This window comes from Mustela lutreola, chromosome 16, assembly GCF_030435805.1.
Source record: "Mustela lutreola isolate mMusLut2 chromosome 16, mMusLut2.pri, whole genome shotgun sequence".
Lineage (NCBI taxonomy): Eukaryota > Metazoa > Chordata > Mammalia > Carnivora > Mustelidae > Mustela > Mustela lutreola.
Window position 1 is genome coordinate 50050305 of NC_081305.1, and position 24664 is coordinate 50074968.

At 44.5% G+C, this 24664-nt stretch overlaps 1 protein-coding gene across 2 annotated transcripts; it reads left to right on the plus strand.

Annotated features, from left to right (window-relative positions):
- The first annotated feature begins 2497 nt into the window (after nt 1-2497).
- On the plus strand, nt 2498-24310 carry GP6 (glycoprotein VI platelet). 2 transcript variants are annotated; one of them, XM_059153651.1, is made up of 11 exons: nt 2498-2585; nt 9006-9041; nt 9188-9445; nt 11297-11584; nt 17092-17145; nt 20046-20105; nt 21937-21987; nt 22324-22368; nt 22709-22759; nt 23090-23140; nt 23688-24310. In XM_059153651.1, exons 1-11 carry the CDS (start codon nt 2552-2554, stop codon nt 23921-23923), a joined length of 1164 nt encoding a protein of 387 aa, XP_059009634.1. In that variant the 5' UTR covers nt 2498-2551; the 3' UTR covers nt 23924-24310. The 2 variants fall into 2 exon arrangements, with proteins under 2 accessions (XP_059009634.1, XP_059009635.1); XM_059153652.1 differs by lacking the exon at nt 9006-9041 and having other exon boundaries at nt 2504-2585.
- Nucleotides 24311-24664: the final 354 nt, after the last annotated feature.

A 24664-nucleotide genomic window follows, 5' to 3' on the forward strand; every position in this document is an offset into this window, starting at 1 on the left:
CAATTGCAGTACTGGGTATTTACCCCAAAGATACAGATGTAGTGATCCAAAAGGGCATGTCATCCCAATGTTTATAGCAGTGATGTCCACAAAAGCCAAATGATGGAAAAAGCCCAGATGTCCATCAATAGATGAATGGATAAAGAAGATGTGAGATTGTGAGATCTCTCTCTCTCTCTCTCTATATATATATATATATATATATAGAATATTATGCAGCCATAACCCCCCCCCCCAATTTTGCCATTTGCTACAACGTGGATAGAACTAGAGGTTATTATGCTAAGCGGGATAAGTCAATCAGAGAAAGACAATTACCATATGATCTTAACAATATGAGGAATTTGAGAAACAAGACAGGGGATCATAGGGGGAGGGAGAGAAAGATGAAACCAGAGAGGGAGACAAACCATAAGAGACTCTTTTTAAAAAAAAAAATTATTTCTTTTCAGTGTAACAGTATTCATTGTTTTTGCACCACACCCAGTGCTCCATGCAATCTGTGCCCTCTCCAATATCCACCACTTGGTTCCCCCAACCTCCCACCCCTCCGTCCCTTCAAAACTCTCAGATTGTTTTTCAGAGCCCATAGTCTCTCATGGTTCACGTCCCCTTCCAATTTCCCCCAACTCCCTTCTCCTCTCCATCTCCCCATGTCCTCCATGCTATTTGTTATGCTCCACAAATAAGTGAAACCATATGATAATTGACTCTCTCTGCTTGACTTATTTCACTCAGCATAATCTCTTCCAGTCCCATCCATGTTGCTCCAAAAGTTGGGTATTCGTCCTTTCTGATGGAGGCATAATACTCCATAGTGTATATGGACCACATCTTCCTTATCCATTGGTCCGTTGAAGGGCATCTTGGTTCTTTCCACATTTTGGCGACCGTGGCCATTGCTGCTATAAACATTGGGGTACAGAGGGCCCTTCTTTTCACTACATTTGTTTCCATTAGAGACTCTTAACCTCAGAAAACAAACTGAGGGTTGCTGGAGTGGAGCGGGGTGGGAGGGATGGGGTGGCCAGGTGATGGGGAGGGTATGTGCTATGGTGAGTGCTGTGAATTGTGTAAGACTGATGATTCACAGACCTGTACCCCTGAAACAAATGATACATTATGTGTTAATAAAAAATAATAAAGATTCCCACATATGTCCAGAAGGGTACCTGTAGAGTGATATTTAGCTCAGTATTGTTTATAGTGGAGATACTTAAGCATAATCAAGCTGTCCATTATTGGGACAGTGGGAAGATTAACATGTTGAAACAAGCAACTGTCCTGTAGACATATGAATGGTCTGGAAACGCTGAGTGTGCAATGGAAAAAGGAATGACTTCCACAGCATTTAACAATTACAACACAATATACAGTTTGCAAGATACAAAATAAAGTTTTTAAAAAAGATTTTATTTATTTGTTTGACATAGAGAGATCACAAGTAGGCAGAGAGGCAGGCAGAGAGAGAGGGGGAAGCAGGCTCCCTGCTGAGCAGAGAGCCTGATGCGGGGCTCGATCCCAGGACCCTGGGATCATGACCTGAGCTGAAAGCAGAGACTTTAACCCACTGAGCCACCCAGGCACCCCCAAAATAAAGTTTTGCAGAGATGAATGAATTTGCATGGACTGTCTCAGAGCTTCTCCTTGGAGGTTGAGAATTGAAATGAGAACCACAGGGCAGAGACAAATCACGGAAGAGAAGGATGGCCTTGATGCAGGTGTGCATGTGCTAAGCCAGAAGAAGTCAATTACTCAGCTCCCAGCACCCACCCTCCAACTAGAAAAATACATTTTCTTCTAAGTTCAAGTTTTCCTGTTTGAATGGGACTAAAGCTGCCTCACCTGTTTCTCAGCCTTGGGTGAGGGTCAAACAAAATAGTGCCTGAAAAGTGAGTAAGTAGGATTGCAAAGAAATATTTGCACTCCCAGTGTATCTCAGTCTCAGAGCCTCCTGAACGATCCAACCCAGTGGCTCTCAACTGGCCATGAGCCTCCTGGAAGCACAGGTCAGCCTGCTCCCACTCCAGCAGTCATCTGGTTCCAGATGTCAACAGAGCTGAGGTTGGGACCCCCTGATCTGGCCCCTAACATTTCTTTTGTCTCAGCTTTATGGTCCTTGATTCCAGCCACACTAACCACTTCCCACCTACATGAACATGCCAGGCTCTTCACCTCTCCAGGCTTTGGGTCCTGCTGAACCTGCTGGTCTTCCATGAATATTCTTATGAGCAGATATCATCTCAAATGTCCCCCCCCCCCAAGGAAAGCTCCATGAAACTGTTATGCTAAGGAGGTCCATCAGGTAACAGTCCATCTCAGTGCCTGGCCAGCTTGGGCTGGTGACAGAAGATAAAGGAGTTTCTGTGAGCTTGTGTGCAAGTCATTCTACTGAGGGGATGGCTCCAGCCTGGTGAGCCTCATGCGGGAAAAGACAGGCTGATGAGGGAAAGGGGGAGAGGCTGCTGCATCCTCATCACATCCTGTGTCTCCATTCCAGCCCCTCAGGCTTCCCTCTTGGGCTACCGAGCTCTGGACGGGCTGAAGGACCATGGCCGCACCCCTGTCTGCCCTTCTCTGTCTTGGTGAGTCCCAAGGCTTGATCTGGGAAATGCTGAGGGATAGGCAGTGGGCTATGAGACTAAGAATGTTAAAAAAAAATTGCATCAGAAAAGGATTTCAGGGCAATTGGTGACCTGTGAGGGTCCCTTCATTGGTGGGTTGGGAAAACAGGGACCCAGGGAGGTCGTGTTTGTCTGTTACTTCATTCTAGTCTCTTGCTGGATGGGTCAGGAAATAAACAGGTCTTCCGGTTTTGGCTGAAAAATTGTCTCTGTATACCAGTCTTCAAATTTTATCTATCTATCTACCCATCCATTCATTAATTCATTCATTTATATATTTTTTCTTTTATTTATTTATTTATTTTTCCCTATATATTCTTTTTTCCTTTTTTTATTATAGTTTTTTTAATTAAATTTATTTATTTTCAGCACAACAGTATTCATTATTTTTGCACCACACCCAGTGCTCCGTGCAATCCGTGCCCTCTATAATACCCACCACCTGGTACCCCAACCTCCCACCCCCCACCCCTTCAAAACCTTCAGATTGTTTTTCAGAGTCCATAGTCTCTCATGGTTCACCTCCCCTTCCCACTTCCCCCCAACTCTCTTCTCCTCTCTAACTCCCCATTTATATTTTTAATGTGGACTTGGTGACATCAGGACTAGATTACAGATTTGCCAGCAAACCTCATGGCACAGGAACAAATAATTCTGCCATTTGCAACAATTCTGGTGGGCCCCGAGGCCATGATGCTAGGTAGCATAAGCCAGATGCAGAAAGAAAATCCACACAGTCTTGCTTACATGTAGAATCTAGAAAGGTTGGATTCATGAAGGCAGAGAGCAGACTGGTGGTTGTCAAAGTCTGGGGGTGCTGCAGGTGGGAAACAGTGAGGTAGGGGGACAGAGAACAAGCTTGTACTTGTAAGATGAGTAAGTTCTGGGGATCTAATGCACAGAATAGTGATCGAGGCAATAATACTGTAGAAACTTGCTGACAGAGTAGATCTTATGCATTTTCACCAAAACAAACCAAACCAAACCAGAAATCAAAACAACCTATGTGAGCCCAGTGGTGGGTATTCAGGAGGGCACGGACTGCAGGGAGCACTGGGTGTTACACGCAGACAATGAGTCATGGAACCGTGCATCAAAAGCTAATGATGTACTGTAGGACTAACATAACACAATAAAAAATAAATAAAAACAAAACAAAACAAAAAATAAAAATCAAAAATCAAAACAACCTATGTGAGGCAGGGGGTGGGTTAATTAGCTCCATTGTGTTGATCACCTGACAATGTGCACGTCCTTCAGATCACAACGTTGCTCACCCTGGATATATGGCTTCTCTTTGTCAACGGCACCTCAGCAAGTCTGTGGGAAGAGTCTCTCCTAGCGGGGTTGGTGGTAGGATCCTGTGTGCTTACTGCCTGCCCCCACAAGGCCGGTCATGTGCCCAGTTCCCTCATTTATTCAGAAGAGCCTTATTGTTAAAAGGACAGAGGCTCAAGGGGCCAAGCAGGAAGGAACAGCTGTGCTATGGGGATAAGGAAACACACCATGAGCACAGACCGCCTGTCAGTCATTCATTAACACACACTCATTGGCACGTACGTGGACTTGAGCCCACGCCATGCTTTTTAGCAGACACTTAATTCCCAGAATGGCCTGATGAGGTAGGGCCCTATTCATGTTCCCATTTCACAGACGAGGAAGCTGAGGTCCAGAGGGATTAAGGAACTTGTTCAAGGTCACGCATCTAGGGCTCAAATAAACTCAAGAGTTTAGTGCCAGGTTCACATTCTTTATGACCAAAGTATGCCGCTGGTGTTTGAATGTACGCTTACCAGCTGCAGGACAGGGGACAGAATATTGTTTCCATAGTCTGATCTATAAAAGGGGCTAATAATGGTCCCTAACCAATAGGGATGTGGTGAGTCAGAGTCCATCCAGGAAGTGCTCAGAAGAGCACAGGGAGTATGTCCAGTCACGTTAGAAGGCTGGATGGAAACCCATGAGAGGACCACGGCGGGGTTGTGTTGGGAAGTGGGCAAAGATGTGGGTCAAGCTTGGGTACAGGGAGCAGAACCTGGTGTGGACAAGAGGTTCAGAGGGGGCTGGAGACAAGTGTGAGTCAGTAATGATCCAGGTTCAGCCCCATCCCAGCTGTGTGAACTGAAAGAAACTGCTTAGCCTCTCTGTTCAGTTTCCTTGCATTTATTGTGGAGACAAGAAGCACACACGTGAGCAGGTCTGTGTGTGGGTAAGGATAAGAGTTACTGGGTAATATACAGCATGGCCAGTGAAATCTAATTTCACATAAACAAGAAATAATTTTGTAAGCTTAGTATATCCCATTAAATCTCATGGGTCATACTATGCAAACAAAATTTCATTGCTTATCTGAAATTTATATTTAAGTGGGAGTCTTGTGTTTTTATATCCTAAATCTGACAACCCTAGCAAGACTAAAGCAGGTAATGCTACCAACTTGGCAAAAAGTTAAAAAAAAAAAAAAACAAACACCAGCTTGAGAGAAAAAAGGCAGTTGTTCAACCTAGAGAAGGTAGAAGACAAAATGGGGGCAAGTCACCTCCAAGGGAGAAGATGGAATTTATCGATTATGCAGTTTGATAGGTGTCGTAAGATTACATGGGAAGGCTATTTGAAACTGTGGAAAGAATTAGACACAGGGTCAAGGAAAACTATGCGGATGTCACTAAAGCAGACAAATACTGATTCTAGGGACAATAAATAGGAAAAATATACAGGTATAATACTACACTCCTCAGGTATGAATAATATAGTCATAATAATGTAAGTACAGAATATTGGTTTACTTTTTTTTATAAGAGAAAGCATTTATTAATTTTTTGGTAAAGATTTTATTTATTTGAGAGAGAGAGAGAGCATGAGAACATAGGGAGGGTCAGAGGGAGAAGCAGACTCCCTGCTGAGCAGGGAGCCTGATGTGGGACTTGATCCTGGGACTTGGGGACCATGACCTGAGCTGAAGGCAGTCGCTTAATCTACTGAGCCACCCAGATGCCCCAGAATATTGATTTAGGCAAAAAGTTAAAACAGTGGGAAATCCACAATTAACAACACAGCTGGTGATCTCTAGACATGATACAATGTAACAGATCCCATCTAGATCTTATGTACAGCATGGAGATCTCTTTTGAAAAAGATTTTATTTATTTGAGTGGGACACACACACACACACACACACACACACACAGAATGAATAGGGGAGCATCAGGCAGAGGGAGAAGCAGGCTCCCCACTGAGCAAGGAGCCCAACTTGGGGCTCAATCCCAGGACCGCAGGATCATGATTTGAGCTGAAGGCAGATGCTTAACCAACTGAGCCACCCAGGTACCCCCTACACCATGGGGACTGCAGCCAATAACACCTTCTTGCAGAATATCCTAAATGTTCACACCATAAAAAAAATAAATGGTAATATGTGACAGGATGGAGGTGTTAACTAATTAGCTAATATTAGCTAATTATGTAATTGGTTAATATTAGCTAATGCTGTGAGAGAAATCATTTTGTGCTATATAAATATCAAGTCGACACACACACCTTAAATTTACACAACATTGTACATCAATTATGTATTGACAAAGCTAGGATAAAAAAGAGACTAAATCCTGGACACAGCCCCCTTTTCAGAGAGGAGATAATTCTCTTTAGAGTTGTCCAAAGTGTATGCATAAGGAATTCCTGGATGGCTTTGTCTGTTTGTTTGTGTTATGTTAATCACCATCATTAGTTTTAGAACATCATTAGTTTTTTTAAGTCTATATTTTTCTTAAATTTTATTTATTTATTTATTTATTTGACAGAGAGACAGCAAGAGAGGGAACACAAGGAGGGGGAGTGGGAGAGGGAGAAAGCAGGCTCCCCGCTGAGCAGAGAGCCCAATGTGGGGCTCAATCCCAGGGCCCTGGGATCATGACCTGGGCTGCAGGCAGATGCTTAATGACTGAGCCACCCAGGGGCCTGTAAGTGTATTTTTTTATCTCATTTTTAAAAATTTTATTTTATATTTTCAGTGTTCCAATATCCATTGTTTAGACACCACACGCAGTGCTCCATGCAATATGTGCTCTTCTTATTATTTTTTTTGAAAGATTTTACTTATTTATTTGACACAGAGGGAGAGAGATCACAAGTAGGCAGAGAGGCAGGGAGAGAGGGGGAAGCAGGCTCTCTGCTGAGCAGAGAGCCCAATGTGGGGCTCGATCCCAGGACCTTGAGATCATGACCTGAGCAGAAAGCAGAGGCTTTAACCCACTGAGCCACCCAGGCACCTCTATATGCCCTCCTTAATACCCACCACCAGGGTCTCCCAACCCCAAACCTCTTCCCTCCAAAACCCTCAGTTTGTTTCTCAGAGTCCACAGTCTCTCATGGTTTGTCTCCCCCTCCGATTCCCCCCAACTCACTTCTCTTCTCCTTATCCTAATGTCCTCCGTGTTATTTCTTACACTCCACAAATAAGTGAAAACATATGATAATTGACTCTCTCTGCTTTACTTATTTCACTCAGCATAATCTCTCCCAGTCCTGTCCATGTTGCTACAAAAGTTGGGTATTCATCCTTTCTGATGGAGGCATAATACTCCATAGTGTATATGCACCACATCTTCCTTATCCATTCGTCTGTTGAAGGGCATCTTGGTTCTTTCCACAGTTTGGTGACAGTGGCCATTGCTGCTATGAACATTGGGGTACATATGGTCCTTCTTTTCACTACATCTGTATCTTTGGGGTAAATACCCTGGAGTGCAAATGCAGGGTCATAGGAAGCTCTACTTTTAATTTCTTAAGGAATTTCCACACTGTTTCCCAAAGTGACTGCGCCAACTTGCATTCCCACCAACAGTGTAAGAGGGCTCCCCTTTCTCCACATCCTCGCCAACACATGTTATTTCCTGTCCTGGTATTTTTGGCCATTCTAACTGGTGTAAGGTGGTATTGCAATGTGGTTTTGATTTGAATCTGATTTGGAATTGATTTGAATCTCCCTGATGGCTAATGATGATGAACATTTTTTCATGTGTCTGTTAGTTTGCTCTTCCCATTTTTTGACTTGATTATCTGTTTTGTGTGTGTTGAGTTTGAGGAGTTCTTTATAGGTCTTGGGTATCAGGCCTTTTCTGTAGTGTCATTTGCAAATATTTTCTCCCATTCCATGGGTTGCCTCTTTGTTTTGTTGACTGTTTCCTTTGCTGTGCGGGAGCTTTTCATCTTGATGAAGTCCCCAAATTTTCGCTTTTCTTTCCTTTGCCTTTGGAGACATGTCTTGAAAGAAGTTGCTGTGGCCCATGTTGAAGAAGTTACTGCCTATGTTCTTTTCTAGGATTTTGATGAATTCCTTTTTTATTTTTTTAAAGATTTTTATTTATTTATTTATTTGAGAGAGAGAGATCATGAGTGAGAGCACAGAAGCAGAAGGAACAGCAGAGGGAGAGGGAGAAGCAGACTCCCCACTGAGCAGGATGTGGGACTCGATCCCAGGATCCTGGGATCATGACCTGAGCTGAAGGCAGATGCTTAATGACTGAGCCACCCAGGTGCCCCAGTGGATTCCTGTCTCACACTGAAGTCTCTCATCCATTTTGAGTTTATTGTTGTATATGGTGTAAGAGAATGGTCACCTTTCATTCTTCTATATATAGCTCTCCAATTTTCCTAGCACCATTTATTGAAGAGACTGTTTTCCATTGGACATTCTTTCCAGCTTTGTCGAACATTATTTGACCATTGAGTTGAGGGTCCATATCTGGGCTCTCTACTCTGTTACACTGGTCTGTGTGTCTGTTTTTGTGCCAGAACCATGATGTCTAGGTGATCACAGCTTCGTAATAAAGTTTGAAATCGGGCAACATGATGCCCCCAGCTTTGTTTTTCTTTTTCAACATTTCCTTGGCGATTTGGGGTCTCTTTCTGGTTCCATGCAAATTTTAGGATTGTTTGCTCCAGGATTTTGAAAAATGTTTCTGTCTTTTAAAAAGCTGTGGTTTTTTAAAAACTTAGCATAAAATTTATCATTCATGACAGTACATTCACAAGGCACACAGCCATCCCCTCTGCCTCGTTCCAGGACACTGTCACCGCTCCAGAAAGAAACCATACCCCTGACAATCTGCTCTCCACCCTCCTTCCCCAGCCCCAGGCAACCACTAATCCCTCTGTGTGCAGGCAGACTGACCTCATGAGCAGGGCTCAGATACAAAGAATTGTACAATATGCAGCCTTCTATGGCTGGCTGCCTCTGGTGCCTCAATTATGTGAGCGTGTGTCCTTAGAAAAGCGATGACGAGAGAAAGTTACTGCCTGCAGAAGCGTGGTCACCCGCCTTGCTTTGAGAAGTGTGAGCTCGGGAGGTCCTAGCCTTTGGTTGTTTTCTTCTCTGCTCAGGGCTGTGCCTGGGGCAGGTGGTGGAAGCTCAGCATGGTGAGTCCTTCCCTTGGAGTCCCAGCTCCCTCCTCTGGGCTCCGCCTGCACAAGGCCTGGGAGGGCGGGAGGAGTGCCCCCCCCCCACCTGGGGAGGAGGGTCTGTTTGAAAGCAGCCCTCCACCAGGCTGCACTTCCCCTTCCAGGCCTGCTGCCCAAGCCCTCCCTTCAGGCCCGGCCTAGCTCCCTAGTGCCACTGAGGACGCCGGTTACCATCCACTGCCAGGGGCCTCCGGATGTGGACCTGTACCGTCTGGAGAAGCTGAGGTCCAACCACTACCAGGATGAGCCTGTCCTCTTCATCCCATCCATGGAGGAACGTTTCGCAGGGTGCTACCGCTGCACCTACCAGAATGGGAGTCTCTGGTCTCCCCCCAGTGACCGGCTGGAGCTGATCGCTACAGGTACCTGGAGGGGTGAGGGGGGCAGCTGCACCTGGGGCCTGGGGGCTCCAGGAGGGTGAGGAGGGGAAAGATTCAGAGAATCCGGAGACCCAGGGGGCCGGGACTGGGTGGGGATCAAAGTGCTAGCTGCTTTCATAGGGGAGGTGCAGTGAGCCATGCAAGTGCTAGGTCAGTGCAATTCCTTCCTGCCTGCCTGCCTGCCTTTCTTCGTTTTCTTTCTCTCTCTCTCTCTCTTTCTTTATTTTAGGATTTTATTTACTTATTTGACAGAAACACAGCAAGAGAGGGAATGAAAGCAGACCTAGAGGGAGAGGGAGAAGCAGGCTTCCTGCTGAGCCGGGAGCTCCCGATGCGGGGCTGGATCCCAGGACCTGAGCTGAAGGCAGATGCTTAACCCACTGAGCCACCCAGGAACCCCAATGCAGGATCTTTCTAAAACAATCAAAATCAATGCAGAAACACCCATGCTGAACAAAGTATCACACTTTTAGGTCAAGATAGAACGAGGCAGGGCCCTTTCAAGCCATACCTGAGCCCCGTGCCAAAGGCTCTAGCCACATTCCAATGCCTTCTGTTTACTTTTTTTTTTTTTTTTTTAAAGATTTTATCTATTTGACAGGGAGAGAGAGCTCACAAACAGGCAGAGAGGCAGGCAGAGAGAGAGAGGGAGGAAGCAGGTTCTCCACTGAGCAGAGCCTGACATGGGGCTCAATCCCAGGACTCTGAGGCCATGACCTGAATCGAAGGCAAAGGCTTAACCCACTGAGCCAACCAGGCGCCCCTCTTTTTTACTTTTTGATGGAATATAATGTTCTTGGCTTGTGCTTTTATTTCTAATGCATTTTCAAGTGGTTATTTTCCAGAGAGATTTTGAAAATATCACTGATGAGTTTGTTTCTCTAAGGCCAGGAGAGTAAAAGGATAATGAATTCTTTAAAAAAAATTTTTTTTGTATGAATCAAATATTTAAACTTCAAATAATTTATGAATTTGAATAGCCTAGTTTAAAGTTTTTCAATTTTTTTTCAACTATGTTAATAGTGTGGAAAGAATTAACCATAAAAATGCATGAAAGTGTTTTGAGCCTTTTGCCTCGCCATGAGTCACAGATGGCGTCTGTTTTTGTTTACAATCTTGGTTATTTTGTTCAGTATGAATTATTTGAATTAATTTTGGTTTAAAAACTGCACTACAGGGCGCCTGGGTGGCTCAGTGGGTTAAGCCGCTGCCTTCGGCTCAGGTCATGATCTCGGTCCTGGGATCGAGGCCCGCATCGGGCTCTCTGCTCAGCGGGGAGCCTGCTTCCTCCTCTCTCTCTGCCTGCCTCTCTGCCTGCTTGTGATCTCTTTCTGTCAAATAAATAAATAAAATCTTTAAAAAAAATAATAAAAACTGCACTACAGCAGTTTGCTATTTTGTTACTGTCGTCGTAGTTCGGGAGCTCCCTATGTATTAAGCAACTGTGCTAAGTTGCTTATTCAGTCATTCCCATTTTCTTTTTCTAAATTTAAATTCAATTAATCAACATGTAGTCATCATTAGTTCTTGACATAGTGTTCAATGATTCATTTTTACAGTAAAGAACACTGGGGCACAGTTAGAAGGGTGGGTTTCTCTCCAGGATCACACAGCCCCTAAGGGACAGAATGAGGATTTGAGACCGGGCACCGTGATAGGATCCTGGTTATGCTCCCTTAACCCTTTTGTGAGCTGGGGGCAGGGCAAGTGGGTTCTCTATGGATGGATATACCTGGAAAGTTCCCTAGCTCTTAGGAGGTGGGGGGACCTGGCCACCCCCATGGCCAACATGCTGGCCACGGTCTTTAACACCAGAGCTCTCTTTTCTCCCAGGAGTTTATGTCAACAAGCCCTCGATCTCAGCCCAGCCCAGCTCAGCTGTGTCCCCAGGAGGCGAAGTCACTCTGCAGTGTCGAAGCCAATTCAGTTTTGACCAATTTGCTCTGTACAAGGAAGGGGACGCTGGGCCCCAGAAGGGATCTGAGAAGCAGTACAGGGCTGACTTCCCCATCACCGCAGTGACTGCTGCACACAGTGGGACCTACCGATGCTACAGTTTTTCCAGCAAGCTGCCTTACCTGTGGTCGGCCCCCAGCGACCCCCTGGAGCTTGTGGTCACAGGTGAGGGAGCTGCAGACTAAGCCTTTTTTTCTTTAGCTCTTGCACACTCTGCTGAAGTTTCAGGGGAGGGCCAACACCTGTGAAGGAGGTGGGAAGCCAGGAGAGGCATGAAGCTTTGGAGGGTATATTAGTTGTCACAAATCGCCACTAATCTAGTGGCTTAAAAAAATCGTAAATGTATTATTACCTTCCATTTCTGGAGGTCAGGTACCAAATGGGTCTCCCTGGGACAAAACAAAGGTGTCAGCTGGGTTACATTCCTTCTGGAGGGCCCAGGGGGGGAATCTGTCCTGTGCTTTTCCCAGATTTTAGAAGTGCCTGCACCCCTTGGCTCCCGTGGTCCCTTCCTTTATCACAGAAGCCAGCAACATAGCATCATCAGTCTCTCTGTCTCCCTGGCCTCCTGCTTCCATGTTAAAGGACCCTGTGATGACACTGGGCCCACCTGGAAAATCCAGGCATCCCCCCCACCCCCTCCCATTTATTGGGTAAGACACCATATCCACAGGGCCTGGGGATTGGGACATGAGCATGTTTGAGAGGCTGTTACTTTATCTACTGCAGAGTATATAGAAATACAAAAGAAATAAGAAAAAATAAATCTTTTTTTAAAATTTATTTTTTATTTTCAGCATAACAGTATTCATTATTTTTGCACCACACCCAGTGCTCCATGCGATCTGTGCCCTCTCCAATACCCACCACCTGGTACCCCCGACCTCCCACCTCCCGCCTCTTCAGAACCCTCAGATTGTTTTTCAGAGTCCATAGTCTCTCATAGTTCACCTCCCCTTCCAATTTCCCCCGACTCCCTTCTCCTCTCTATCTCCCCATGTCCTCCATGCTATTAGTTATGCTCCACAAATAAGTGAAACCATATGATAATTGACTCTCTCTGCTTGACTTATTTCACTCAGCATAATCTCTTCCAGTCCCGTCCATGTTGCTACAAAAGTGCAGCCTCTTTGGAGAACAGTGTGGAGATTCCTCAAGTAACTAAAAATAGAACTTCCCTATGACCCTGCCATTGCACTCCTGGGTATTGACCCCAAAGATACAGATGTAGTGAAAAGAAGGGCCATCTGTACCCCAATGTTTATAGCAGCAATGGCCATGGTCGCCAAACTGTGGAAAGAACCAAGATGCCCTTCAACAGATGAATGGATAAGGAAGATGTGGTCCATATACACTATGGAGTATTATGCCTCCATCAGAGAAGAAAAAATAATTCTTAATACCAGTGATAATGCCTTTTGTCTTGTCTAGATTTGAAACAAACAAACACACAGCAGTGAAGAACTTATGGAAATTACTTTGAAAAATGCCACTATAATAGGAAGGAAACTTTGACTCTCTTTACATGCAAACACACTCTGTCTTTCTTATTTGCAATAGTCTAAGTACGAGGCCTCTCCACACAACGCTCGCTGCTAAATCCTTTACGGCAACTGATGTGATTTAAAAACCATTATTGATGTTTTCTGTTCACCACTGTTTTGCTGCTATGTTCCTTTACAAGTATTGAAGCAACTGAATTATTTAAAGTTCATTTTATTTTATTTTTATTTTTAAATTTATTTTCAGCATAACAGTATTCATTGTTTTTGCACCACACCCAGTGCTCCATGCAATCCGTGCCCTCTATAATACCCACCACCTGGTACCCCAACCTCCCACCCCCCGCCCCTTCAAAACCCTCAGATTGTTTTTCAGAGTCCATAGTCTCTCATGGTTCACCTCCCCTTCCAATTTCCCTCAATTCCCTTCCATTTTATTTTTTTAAAAGATTAATTTACTTGAGAGAGAGAGAGAGAGAGAGAGAGAGAGAGAGAGCAAGCGAGCATACTGGGAGGGGCAGAGGGAGCGGGGAGAGAAAGTTTAGCAGACTCCATGCTGAGCTCAGAGCCTGATGTGGGATGGACTGATGCCACCACGACTTGAACTGAAACCAAGAGTCAGAAGCTCAACCCATGGCACCACTCAGAGGCCCCAAAGTTTATTTATTTATTTTTTATAATCTCTAAACCGATCATGGGGCTCAAACTCCTGACCCTGAGATCAAGAGTGGCATACTTTTCCGAGCGAGTCAGTGAGGCGCCCCAGTGACTTATTTATTGAAAATGCCTCAATAGGAGCACCTGGGTGGCTCAGTTCTTTAACTGTCAGCCTCTTGGTTTTGGCTCTGGTCATGATCTCAGGGTCATGAGATGGAGTCCTGCATGGGGCTCTGTGTTCAACATGGAGTCTGTCTGGGATTCTTTCCACCCCCTCTCCCTCCCAATTTACCCTCCCCACCCTGCTTATGCACTCTCTAAAATTAAAAATGAAAACTAAAAAAACAAAATGGCACATATTGCATGGAGCACTGGCTGTGGTACATACACAATGAATCTTGGAACACTGAAAAAATAAAGTAAAATTTAAAAAATGAAATGCCCCAATATACAAAAGACTAATGACCCTATCCATCTCCCAGCAAAGGGAAAAATCTTATCCTTTTGGTCTCCAGTGGATTAATGTAGTACAGGGTAAAATGAAAATGTACTTGTATTCAGACTTATTTTTGTTGAAATCTAGCTAGTGAGGTCATTATACACTAGAAATGGCCTTCCATTCTGTTTTATTCAGGTATGGTTTCTAGACCTATAAGGTTACCCACTTTATGTGTCCATGTATTCAGAGAGTTCACAGAGTTGTGCAACCATCACCACAACCCCGTCGGCCCATCTCCATCACCTCTGCAGGACCTCTGGCACCTGTTTGCCGTCATTTTCCATTCAACCACAAACGACTTCCTATCTCTAACAGTCTGCCTCTTTGAGGGAACTGCATATATATGGAGTCCTAGAACACGGGGTCTTTCATGACTGGCTTCTCTCAGTCAGCCTCATGCTTTTGAGCTGTGTTTGCATTGTAGCCACTATCAGTCTTTCATTCTTACAGCATGCCTCTTTCAAAAGAGGACAACATAGTTCATAAAGAAACCGTGGTGGAGACACACAACGGACTGTTATGCAGCCCCAAAGAGGAAGGTGATCCTGCCATGTGCTACAGTACAGATGAACCTGGAGAACGTCATGCTATGTGAAATAAAGCAGCCCCAAAAGGCCATATATCATCTGATTCTACTCCCGGGAGGCATTTGAAAGTCATCCAAGCCATAGAGGCAGAGAGTAGAAAGGGAATTACCAAAGGCTGATGGAGGGGAAAAGTGGAGTTAGTATTGTTTAATGGGCATAGAGTTCCAGATCTGCAGATGAAAAAGTTCTGAGATTTCTTGCACAACAATGTGAATGCACTTAATACTATTGAACTGTGCACTTAAAATGAATATTAAAGATGGTACATATAATGTACATTTGAAAATAACATGAAAATTTTAAAGGACACATTTTTCTGCTGCCATACTCAGAGGCATTTTCTTGTAAATCCTTTGCCCAACTCATGCTTCCTACCACATCTCTGAAGCCTGTTCCTGATCTGACAAGGGAGCACATCTTCATGTAGAACTGATTTGCTCCATATACTGGTCACTCTGTGTCTACCTTTGTCCCCTTTAATTTTAAAAAAATCAATTAATTGAGATGTAATTGACATATAACATTATATAAGATGTAGCACGTGTTGACTTAATACATTTATGTGTTGCAACATATTACCACTGGGGCATTAGCTAATACCTTCAACCTGTCACATAATTGCCGTTGCTTTTTTTTGTGGTGAGAACACCACAGATCTTGTCTCTTAGCAACTAAATCTGGGATATAGTGCAGTTGACCGTATGCTGTGCATTAATCTCCAGGATTTATTTGCATCTACTGGTTGCAAGTTTGTATACCTTTGTCTCTTTAGAATGTTTGCAGAATGATGGCAAGAGGAACCCCTTTAGAGCAGGCTGTTAAAATCAGATGATTTTGCTCAAAGCCCATAGCACTCACTCCTCTCATCTCACCAGGCCCCTTCTCTACCTGTCTGATTACCTGACCTGCTGATCTGCCCTCATCCACTCTGCCTTAGAACCATCAGCACCCCCCCCCCCTTAAGTTGAAGACTAATTGACATGGTGTATTAGTTTCAGGTGTACAACATAGTGATTTGATATTTATATACACTATGCAATGGTCACCATGGATAAGTCTAGTTTACTGACTATATCCCGTCTTGCTTTTCCTCGAATACCCAGGCTCACTATGTCCTCAGGGACCTTGCACCTGCTGGGATGCTTTCTCCAGATCTCATGGCTCAAGCCTTCTATCAAAGGTCCCATTCTTGCCTCTCTGATGCTATCTGCCATCTTCTCTGCCCAATTTTTCTCCACGGCATCCACACCTGTGCATACATTGTTCTGACTTATGGTGTTTGTCACCTGTCTGCCCCCTGCATCCTGGAAGGTAAGCTCCAGAAAGACAGACATTTGTGTCTGTTTTCTTTTCTGCTGTATCCCCAGCACAAACAGTAGCTCCTGGCATGTAATAGGAGCTGAACAAACAGTCTCTTGTTTGAGTTGTACAATGCAGTGGTTTTTAGTAAATTTAGAGTTCTGTGGTCACCACCACAGTCTAGTTTTAGAACATTTCCACCACCATATCTCATCCTTCCTGCCCGCATGCAGCCCCTCCCTCCCCCTCCCTCCAGTCCAAGGAAACCACTAATCTTCCTGCCTTTATAGATTTGTCTTTTTTTGGGTCCCTGCTCAATTATTGCTTCTTTCATAGGACGTATTTCAAAAGTGTCTCTGCTGTGCCTGTGCTCTGCTGGGGACTTGAAATTCACTCTCTCTATGGTATCTTTTCCTTTACACACACACGTATTACACACGCACATGTTATATGTACATATAGTAATTAGAGCAAACAGGCTTAGAGAATATCCAACACTGCACTGTTGTCCCTGGGACATGTGTAATGAATTAGAAGTACACAGTGCTGTTAGAACCTAGAAGGGGAAGTGGTTTGGGAACACCTCTCTGAGCAGCCAATGTTTGACCTTGCTCTTAGGGCAGAGTAAGAGGTAAATGGGTAAGAGCAGTGGGACGGGTTGCCGGCATGTGGGATTGTATGAGCAAATGTCCTGGGGTGAAAGGAGGTTGGCAGGTTGATGTAGCTACAAAGCTAGGGTGGTGGGGTTGGAAAGGTGCTGTGTTCTGTGACACAGGTATCACCCTTTCTCCCTACATGTATCCCATGGCTTCTGTCTTCTCATCTGCTTCCCAGGACTTAAAGAGCCAGTTTTGCTCCCAGGGACAAAGTCAGGTGCACATCACAGAGGTCCAGAAAAAGGGACAGAACTGAAGTTCAAAGAGCAGGGAGGGCATCTACAGAGATTGTCATTTTTAATTAGTCTCAGAATGTGCTCAGTGTGCTATTTAACACCCAGGACCATCCAGTGATGTGAGCTTCTTTGTATTCATCTTCTAGGTGAGGAAACTGGGTCACAGAATGCTTTTTTGTTTGCTCAGGACCCATAGCTAACAGAGCACAGATCTCTCTCTTTTTCTGATTTCCCAGGGACTTCTGTGACCCCCGCTTGGTTACCCACGGAACCACCTTCCTCTGTGACAGGTAAGTTCTGCAGGATTTATCCCAGTGTCTGGGGTATAGACCCACAGACCCCTTCTTTTCTTTCTCCCCTTTATCTAGATTTTTCTATTTAATTCCCTTGTCTCTTTCACAAATTTGATTTATTTTAAAAAATCACTTACTTGTGTGTGTAAAGAACGTGGGTATAATAATATTAGATAGACATTACTGTGCTGCCCTATATCTCCACTTCTCTCCAGCCTTAGGGGGATGATGTATAATGTCTAATGTGGAAAAGAATAATCTGAGTGGCTTATAAAATCGTAGATTCCTGGACACTAGTTTTGAGACTCTGATTCCATTGGCCATGGTTCTCAAACATTAGGGGGCCTGGGAATCACCTGGAGGTGACCCAGGCTTCTGGATCTCACCAGTTCCTGACTCAGAAGGTCTGGGGTGGGGTCCAGTTATGTTCATTTTGTTGTTGTTGAAAAGGTTTTATTTATTTATTTGAGAGAGAAAGACTGAGCGAGAGAGAGAGAGTATGCACAAGCAGGGGGAGCAGCAGGCAGGAGCAGCTCCTGAGCAAGGAGCCCGATGCTGGGCTTGGTCCCAGGACCCTGAGATCATGACCTGAGGCAAAGGCAGACGCTTAACTGACTGAGCCACCCAGGCGCCCCCAGTTATGTTCATTTCTAACAAGTTTCCAGGTGACACTGAGGCTGCTGCTCTGGGATGTCACTTTGAGAAGGACTGTCCTAAATTTTGTGTGGGCCATCATATTCTCCCATCCTCAAAGCATCTTACTTGATTCTGGTGTATCACATACCAGCCTGTGCCTTAAGAAGTTGTGCATCAGTCTGTGGCCTTGCCAATACTTCCTGTGTCGCAGGGTAGACCCAAACCCTGAGGAACATAAGCATGTTGAAAAGAGCCAAGTCGGACAAGAATGTGCTGACATGTGTGGTGGAGGGCATTATGGAGGCTGTCTTGCCAAATGAGGCACAATGCATGTGTGTATGTGTGCACACACGTGTGTGTGCATGTATTTCTGATTGGAATTTTAAAACTTTTAATTTTGAGAGGTAGGTTCACAAGAAGTTGCAAAGGCATTGCAAAGGCAATGCAGAAGGATTCTGTATACCCTTTGCCTAGATTTCCCCAATGGATATGTCTTGCATAATTACAGTACAACATAAAACCAGGAACCTGACATTGACACGGTATTTGTATTTAGCTCTATGGTGATTTATCACAATTTATCACATGTGTAGATCCATGTAACCGCCACAGCTCTCAAGATACAGAACTCTTCCAGCCCCACAAAGATATCACTCAGGCTACCCCTTTATGATTATATTTACCCTCTCCCCTCCCACCATTTCTATCCCCTGCAAGTACTAATTTGTTCTATTGAATTTCATCATTTTGACAATGTTATATATACATGGAAAGGTTCACCTATCATGGAATGTTTTGGAACTGACTTTTCTCACTCAGCACAATGTCCTTGAGATGCATCCAAGTTATTGTGTGTTATCAACAATGTGTTGCTTTTTATGACTGCATAGTATTCCATGCTAGACAGATACTTCCTCATGTTTAATCTAAATTCAAATTTTTGAGAGAGACAGCAAAAGTATGCAGATGTGAGGTGGGGAGTGGCAGAGAGAGAGAGAGAGAGAGAGAGAGAGAGAGAGAGAATATCTTAAGCAAGTGCCACAGTCAGTGCAGAGCCCCATGTAGGGCTTCACCTCAGAACCATGAGAGCATCACCTGAGCAGAAGCCAAGAGTTGGATGCTTAATGGACTGAGCAATCCAGGTTCCCCTTGAACAACAATTTATTAATGAGGCTCATAGGAAGAGAAATAACATAGAGCAAACAATATCTAAGTTCTCACTTTACTACAGATTCCTGAGCATAAGCTAGGCTTTAATGAGCTGGTTCCATCACAGAAAGGTCCACCAAGATTGTCCCCATCCTTAATAGGAGCTACATATTTATAGGTTGAGGAGTTTTAGGAAATGTTTTGGTGCCCATGTAACTATGGGGGTCCCTGGTTAAGAAAATGGCCTTAGTAGGGAGGGGATTCTCTTGTGTTCAGAGGCTGGTTACCAAGAACTGAGCTTGCACACATCTACTGGTCTACTACTTACTTTTTAAACTGAGGTAAGTCACATACCACGAAATTCATCATAGCCAGCAGAATGAGAGTAACAGTAATGAATAATAATAATAACACACAACTAGAGGGGTTGTTGAGAATGTGGAGAAACTGGAGCCCTTACATATTGCTGGTGGGAATGAAACATGGGATCATTGCTGTGGAAAAATGGTTCAGCATTTCCTCAAAAGAATTATTCTGTGTCTGTATTAATTGCCATAGGACCCAGCTATTCCACTGTAGCTATGTGCTCCCCCCCAAAATGAACAAATACAAAAATGTATGTTTATACAAAAACAGGCACATAAATGTTCATAGCAACATTATCCACAGTAGCCCCAAAGAGGAAATAACGTTTGTCCCTCAGTGGATGAATGAATCCATTTCTTTTTTTAAGATTTTATTTATTTATTTGACAGAGATCACACGTAGGCAGAGAGGCAGGCAGAGAGAGAGAGGGAAGCAGGCTCCCTGCTGAGTAGAAAACCTGATGTGGGGCTCGATTCCAGGACCCTGGGACCATGACCTGAGCTGAAAGCAGAGGCTTTAACCCACTGAACCACCCAGGGGCCCCGAATTGATCCATTTCTTATTCAGCCACTGAGGTATAGAAGACACGTCTTACAGCAACTCTGCATGTTTCTCTCCTCAGTTTTATGCAGTATGTGTCAGAAAAAGGGGTTCTGGGAACCCTAGATTTCTTAGAAGGGGTATGCAGAGTAGGGGCTCACTGGGAAGACTGACCTTATCCACTTTCTTATTATCTTCTTGCTTAGAATTCCCAGAAGCCTCCAGGAAACGGAGCATCTCACTAGTCAACAAAAGCTCTACAATCAGTGAGTACCAAGAGCTCAGAAACCAGCAGAAAAGAGTATGAAGCTAGGGTTTTCTCTCATCATCTAAGGCTGTAGGCTTTAAGTCCCCTTCAGGAAATCACTTGACTCTTCCAAGGAAAGTCCCTGGTTTGAGGATCAAGGATGGGATAGAGGTGGGCTCTGAGCATGGGGAGAGATGTGCATTCTCGGAAATGTGGCCATTTCAAAGACAGCAGAGCCAAGGCTTTGATGGGAGGACCGTCGCTCAAAGTCTTCTGACTTTGCTCTAATCCACGTGCATAACCTTAGTCCCCGATTGTCCACTGCCTCTTCTTATCACTGCAGTCCCATCCTCATGCTGTAATTCTCTTTCCCCTCACTTTTCCTGGAAAAATTATCCACTTCCCTCAAGATAGAAACCTTGAAAGATCCCCTGAGTATAGTTCTGGTATCTCCACTGGGTCCACCTGACTCTAACTCTCTGTTTGATTCCTGATGTGAGCAAATTCCTTCTAAGACCCAGATGAGATTCTTCATCATCTTCTGTTCAAAATCCCTCTGGTTTCCCATCACTCTTAGGATTATAGCCCGGGATTCTCAGCTTGATGTTTAATACTTTTGGATCCAATGCCCTTAGATCAGCCACTGTTGATCCCTCCAGTCTTGTTTTCATTCCTCATGCAAATCTCAGCCACACAGAGTCAGATGAAGCTCTCCTGAGTCCCTGGCATCTCTTTACTCTGCATCCAAGCCACTTGGTCTGCTTTTCCTTCCCTTTCCTCATAGTCTCAGTCCCTCAAGAAAGTCTTTTCTGATGCTGGGTTGAATCGTTTCCTCTGTCCTATGGACTTTCTATTATAGCAATTTTCACAGTATATTAAAACACGTACCTTTCTGATGTGTATGGCTGAGCACCTGGTGAATCTAGAGCTACTGCATGTGGGGTGCTTATCATATGCAAGCAGTGTGTCTTATGCTATTATTACTGTTATTGGTTTAAATTTCACATTAACCTGTGATGCATTATAATTGTTTTTATTGGACAGATGGGAAAACTGGCCTATAGGTATTAAGTCTATTGACAGGGGCCCTACATCTAATTAGTGATGGATCTGGGGTTCAAATCTAGACAGCCTGACTCTGTAGTTCATGTCCTTCTTCTTCTTTTTTTTAATTTATTTTTTATTTTTAGCATAAAAGTATTCATTATTTTTGCACCACACCCAATGCTCCATGCAATCCGTGCCCTCTATAATACCCACCACCTGGTACCCCAACCTCCCAACCCCGCCCCTTCAAAACCCTCAGATTGTTTTTCAGCGTCCATAGTCTCTCATGGTTCACCTCTCCTTCCAATTTCCCCCAACTCCCTTCTCCTCTCTAACTCCCCATGTCCTCCATGATATTTGTTATGCTCCACAAATAAGTGAAACCATATAATTGACTCTCTCTGCTTGACTTATTTCATTCAGCATAATGCTGAATGTTCTTCTTCTTCTTAAAAAAGATTTTATTTATTTATTTAACAGAGAGAGAGAGAGAGAGAGAGAGAGAACGAGAGAGAGAGGGAGAGAGAGAGATCACAAGTAGGCAGAGAGGCAGGCAGAGAGAAAGGGAGAAGCAGGCTCCCTGTTGAGCAGAGAGTTCGATGCCAGGCTCGATCCCAGGACCCTGAGATCATGGCCTGAGCTGAAGGCAGAGGCTTTAACCCACTGAGCCACCCAGGCACCCCTCATGTTCTTCTTATAGTCATGGGATTCTGCCTCAAATGTCCATGCATTCAGGAAAGGAGCAGAAACAGGGCTAGGGGAGATGGTCTTGTCTCTTTAAACTTTCACTTTTTGATTCCCAGAGTCTTCTAGGACTATCACCATCTCTGCAAAGAGGCCAGAGTCTCCAATTGGTGAGTAAGTGGTCTTCTCTGGGCCCTCTTCTTTCCCACCCCTGTGTCTTCCCCTAAATTTGACTGCTTTCCCTGTACAGAAGTTACAGCTTTATGGTTTTGGGTCCTGGTTTATAAAATATTAAGGGGAAGGTAAATATCAGCACTTGGAACTCAGAATTGGGCAATGGGATCAGGTGGGAAGGTTGAGATAAATTTTAGACAGCCCAACTTTGTAGTTCATGCTCTTATAGTCATGGGGTTCTGCCTCTAAAGTGTGTGCATTCAGCAAAGGGGCAGGAGCAGGGCTAGGGGAGATGGTCTTGTACCTTTAAACTTTCTCTTTTTGATTCCCAGCATCTTCTAGGACTATCTCTCCAAAGAGGCCAGAGTCTCCAATTGGTGAGTAAGTGGTCTTCTCTGGGCCCTCTTCTTTCCCACCCCTATGTCTTCCCCTAAATTTGACTGCTTTCCCTGTACAGAAGTTACAGCTTTATGGTTTTGGGTCCTGGTTTATAAAATATTAAGGTGGGGGGGGGTAAATATCAGCACCTGGAACTCAGAATTGGGCAACGAGATCAGGTGGGAAGGTTGAGGTAAATTTTAGACAGCCCAACTCTGTAGTTAATGCTCTTATAGTCATGGGATTCTGCCTCTAAAGTGTGTGCATTCAGCAAAGGGGCAGGAACAGGGTTACAGAAGATGGTCTTGTCCCTTTAAACTTTCTCTTTTTTATTTCCAGTGTCTTCTAGTACTACCACTATCTCTCCGAAGAGGCCAGAGTCTCCAATTGGTGAGTAAGTGGTCTTCTCTGGACCCTCTTCATTCCCACCCCTGTATCTTCCCCTAAATTTGACTGCTTTCCTTGTACAGAAGCTACAGCTCTATGGTCTTGGGTCCTGGTTCATAAAATATTAAGGTGGGGGGGGGTAAATATCAGCACCTGGAACTCAGAATTGGGCAACGAGATCAGGTGGGAAGGTTGAGATAAATTTAGACAGCCCAACTCTGTAGTTCATGCTCTTATAGTCATGGGATTCTGCCTCAAAAGTGCATGCATTCAGGAAAGGGGCAGGAACAGGCTATGGTCTTTTCCCCTTAAACTTTCCTTTTTGATTCTCAGAGTCTTCTAGGACTATCAGTATCTCTACAAAGAGGCCAGAGTCTCCAACTGGTGAGTAAGTGGTCCTCTCTGGACCCTCTTCGTTCCCACCTCCCCTGTATCTTCCCCTAAAGCTGACTGCTTTCCCTGTACAGAAGCCACAGCTCTATGGTCTTGGGTCCTGGTTTATAAAATATTAAGGGGAAGGTAAATATTATACTTGAAACTCAGAATAGGGTAGTAAGTTCAGGTGGGAAAGCTGAGATTTTTAAAGAATAAGGGAAAGGTAAATTTCATCTCTTTCCACCCTGTATAACGGTTTTTTCTGCTTTAATTAGCTGAATGGCCAGGTAGTGTCTGTGTGTGTGTGTGGAGGGAGGGCATCAGAGGTCTATGAAGGGGGTGTATGGAAGAAATGATATCTAGAGAATTGGGCTCATCTAGCCCTGACCCTTGGTAAGGAGGAGAGGAACCCTCTAGGAAGGAGACTGACATTCTAGGTAGCAGAGAATAGAATCTCAGGTGAGGGATATGGGTATGGGAAACCCAAGATGTGTTTTGAAGTAGGTCCTAGAGATAGGCTTTCATCACCCGCTCCTGTCTCTCTTCATTCCTCCAGGTCTTGCCCAGCAATACTACACCAAGGGCAATCTGGTCCGCATATGCATTGGGGTTGTGATTCTAATACTCCTGGTGGGGCTTCTGGCAGAAGATTGGCACAGCAGAAAGAAACCCCTGCCATACAGGGTCAGACCTATCCGCAGGCCACTCCCACCCCTCCCACAGACCCAGAGACAACACAGTCGTCAGGATGGGGGTCGACCAGGTGGCCATAACCATGGGCATCACAATTAGAACTCCAAGACTTGGTTGTAGCTACGAGATAAGAGATGTAAAACCATGTGTGGAGTGTATGGAATGTAGGAGCAAGAGGAGAGGGGTTATGACTACGGAGAAGGAGGACCTTGGGGCCTCTCCTTGGTGTCCCATCAAGGACCTGTTGAGCCAGTGTCTATTTGGCTTCCATCTAAGGACTCCTCTCATTTGGGATGGGAAGTATCTAGTGGATGCCAGTGTCTCCTCACTCACATCTTGCACATTGTGGATCTTGTAGCACCCTAACTGGACCATCATAATGACCTCTTCAACCTTCCCTAATTCGTGTTTGTTATTGACTTTTGTATCACCAAGTCTCATAGCTGACCCCATTCTATGCTCTGCATAAAACTCTCCCACACTTCCTGTTGGCCCCTGTGTTTTCTCTGGGTAGCCATAGTTCAGCTGGTTAATTCAGACTCATACTTATTTCCTGAGCCTATCAGCCCAGCCTCTTTCCTAACCAGAAGTATTGGGTTAAATGTGTGAGTACTCAGGGCTTTCCCCACTACACCTCCTCACCCTGAGGACACCCTTCTACTCCTTGATCCCAGATGCCATTTCCTCAGACATAGGCTTTGGTTTCATCGATTTATAGCCATATCCTCCTCCTATCTTGCTCCATAGTTAATAACCACATTCACAGAATCTCTAATTCACAGGTGAAATGGCCAGACTCTCCATCCCTAAACTGATGCATGCAGACTACTCAATTTCTTT

Excerpts from the sequence above, each read along its gene's own strand:
- GP6 (XM_059153651.1), top strand. The coding sequence starts at position 2,552 with ATGGCCGCACCCCTGTCTGCCCTTCTCTGTCTTG. Across the intron at positions 2,586-9,005 it reads GTCTGCCCTTCTCTGTCTTG|GGCTGTGCCTGGGGCAGGTG; the intron begins GTGAGTCCCAAG and ends TTCTCTGCTCAG. Across the intron at positions 21,988-22,323 it reads GAGGCCAGAGTCTCCAATTG|CATCTTCTAGGACTATCTCT; the intron begins GTGAGTAAGTGG and ends TTTGATTCCCAG.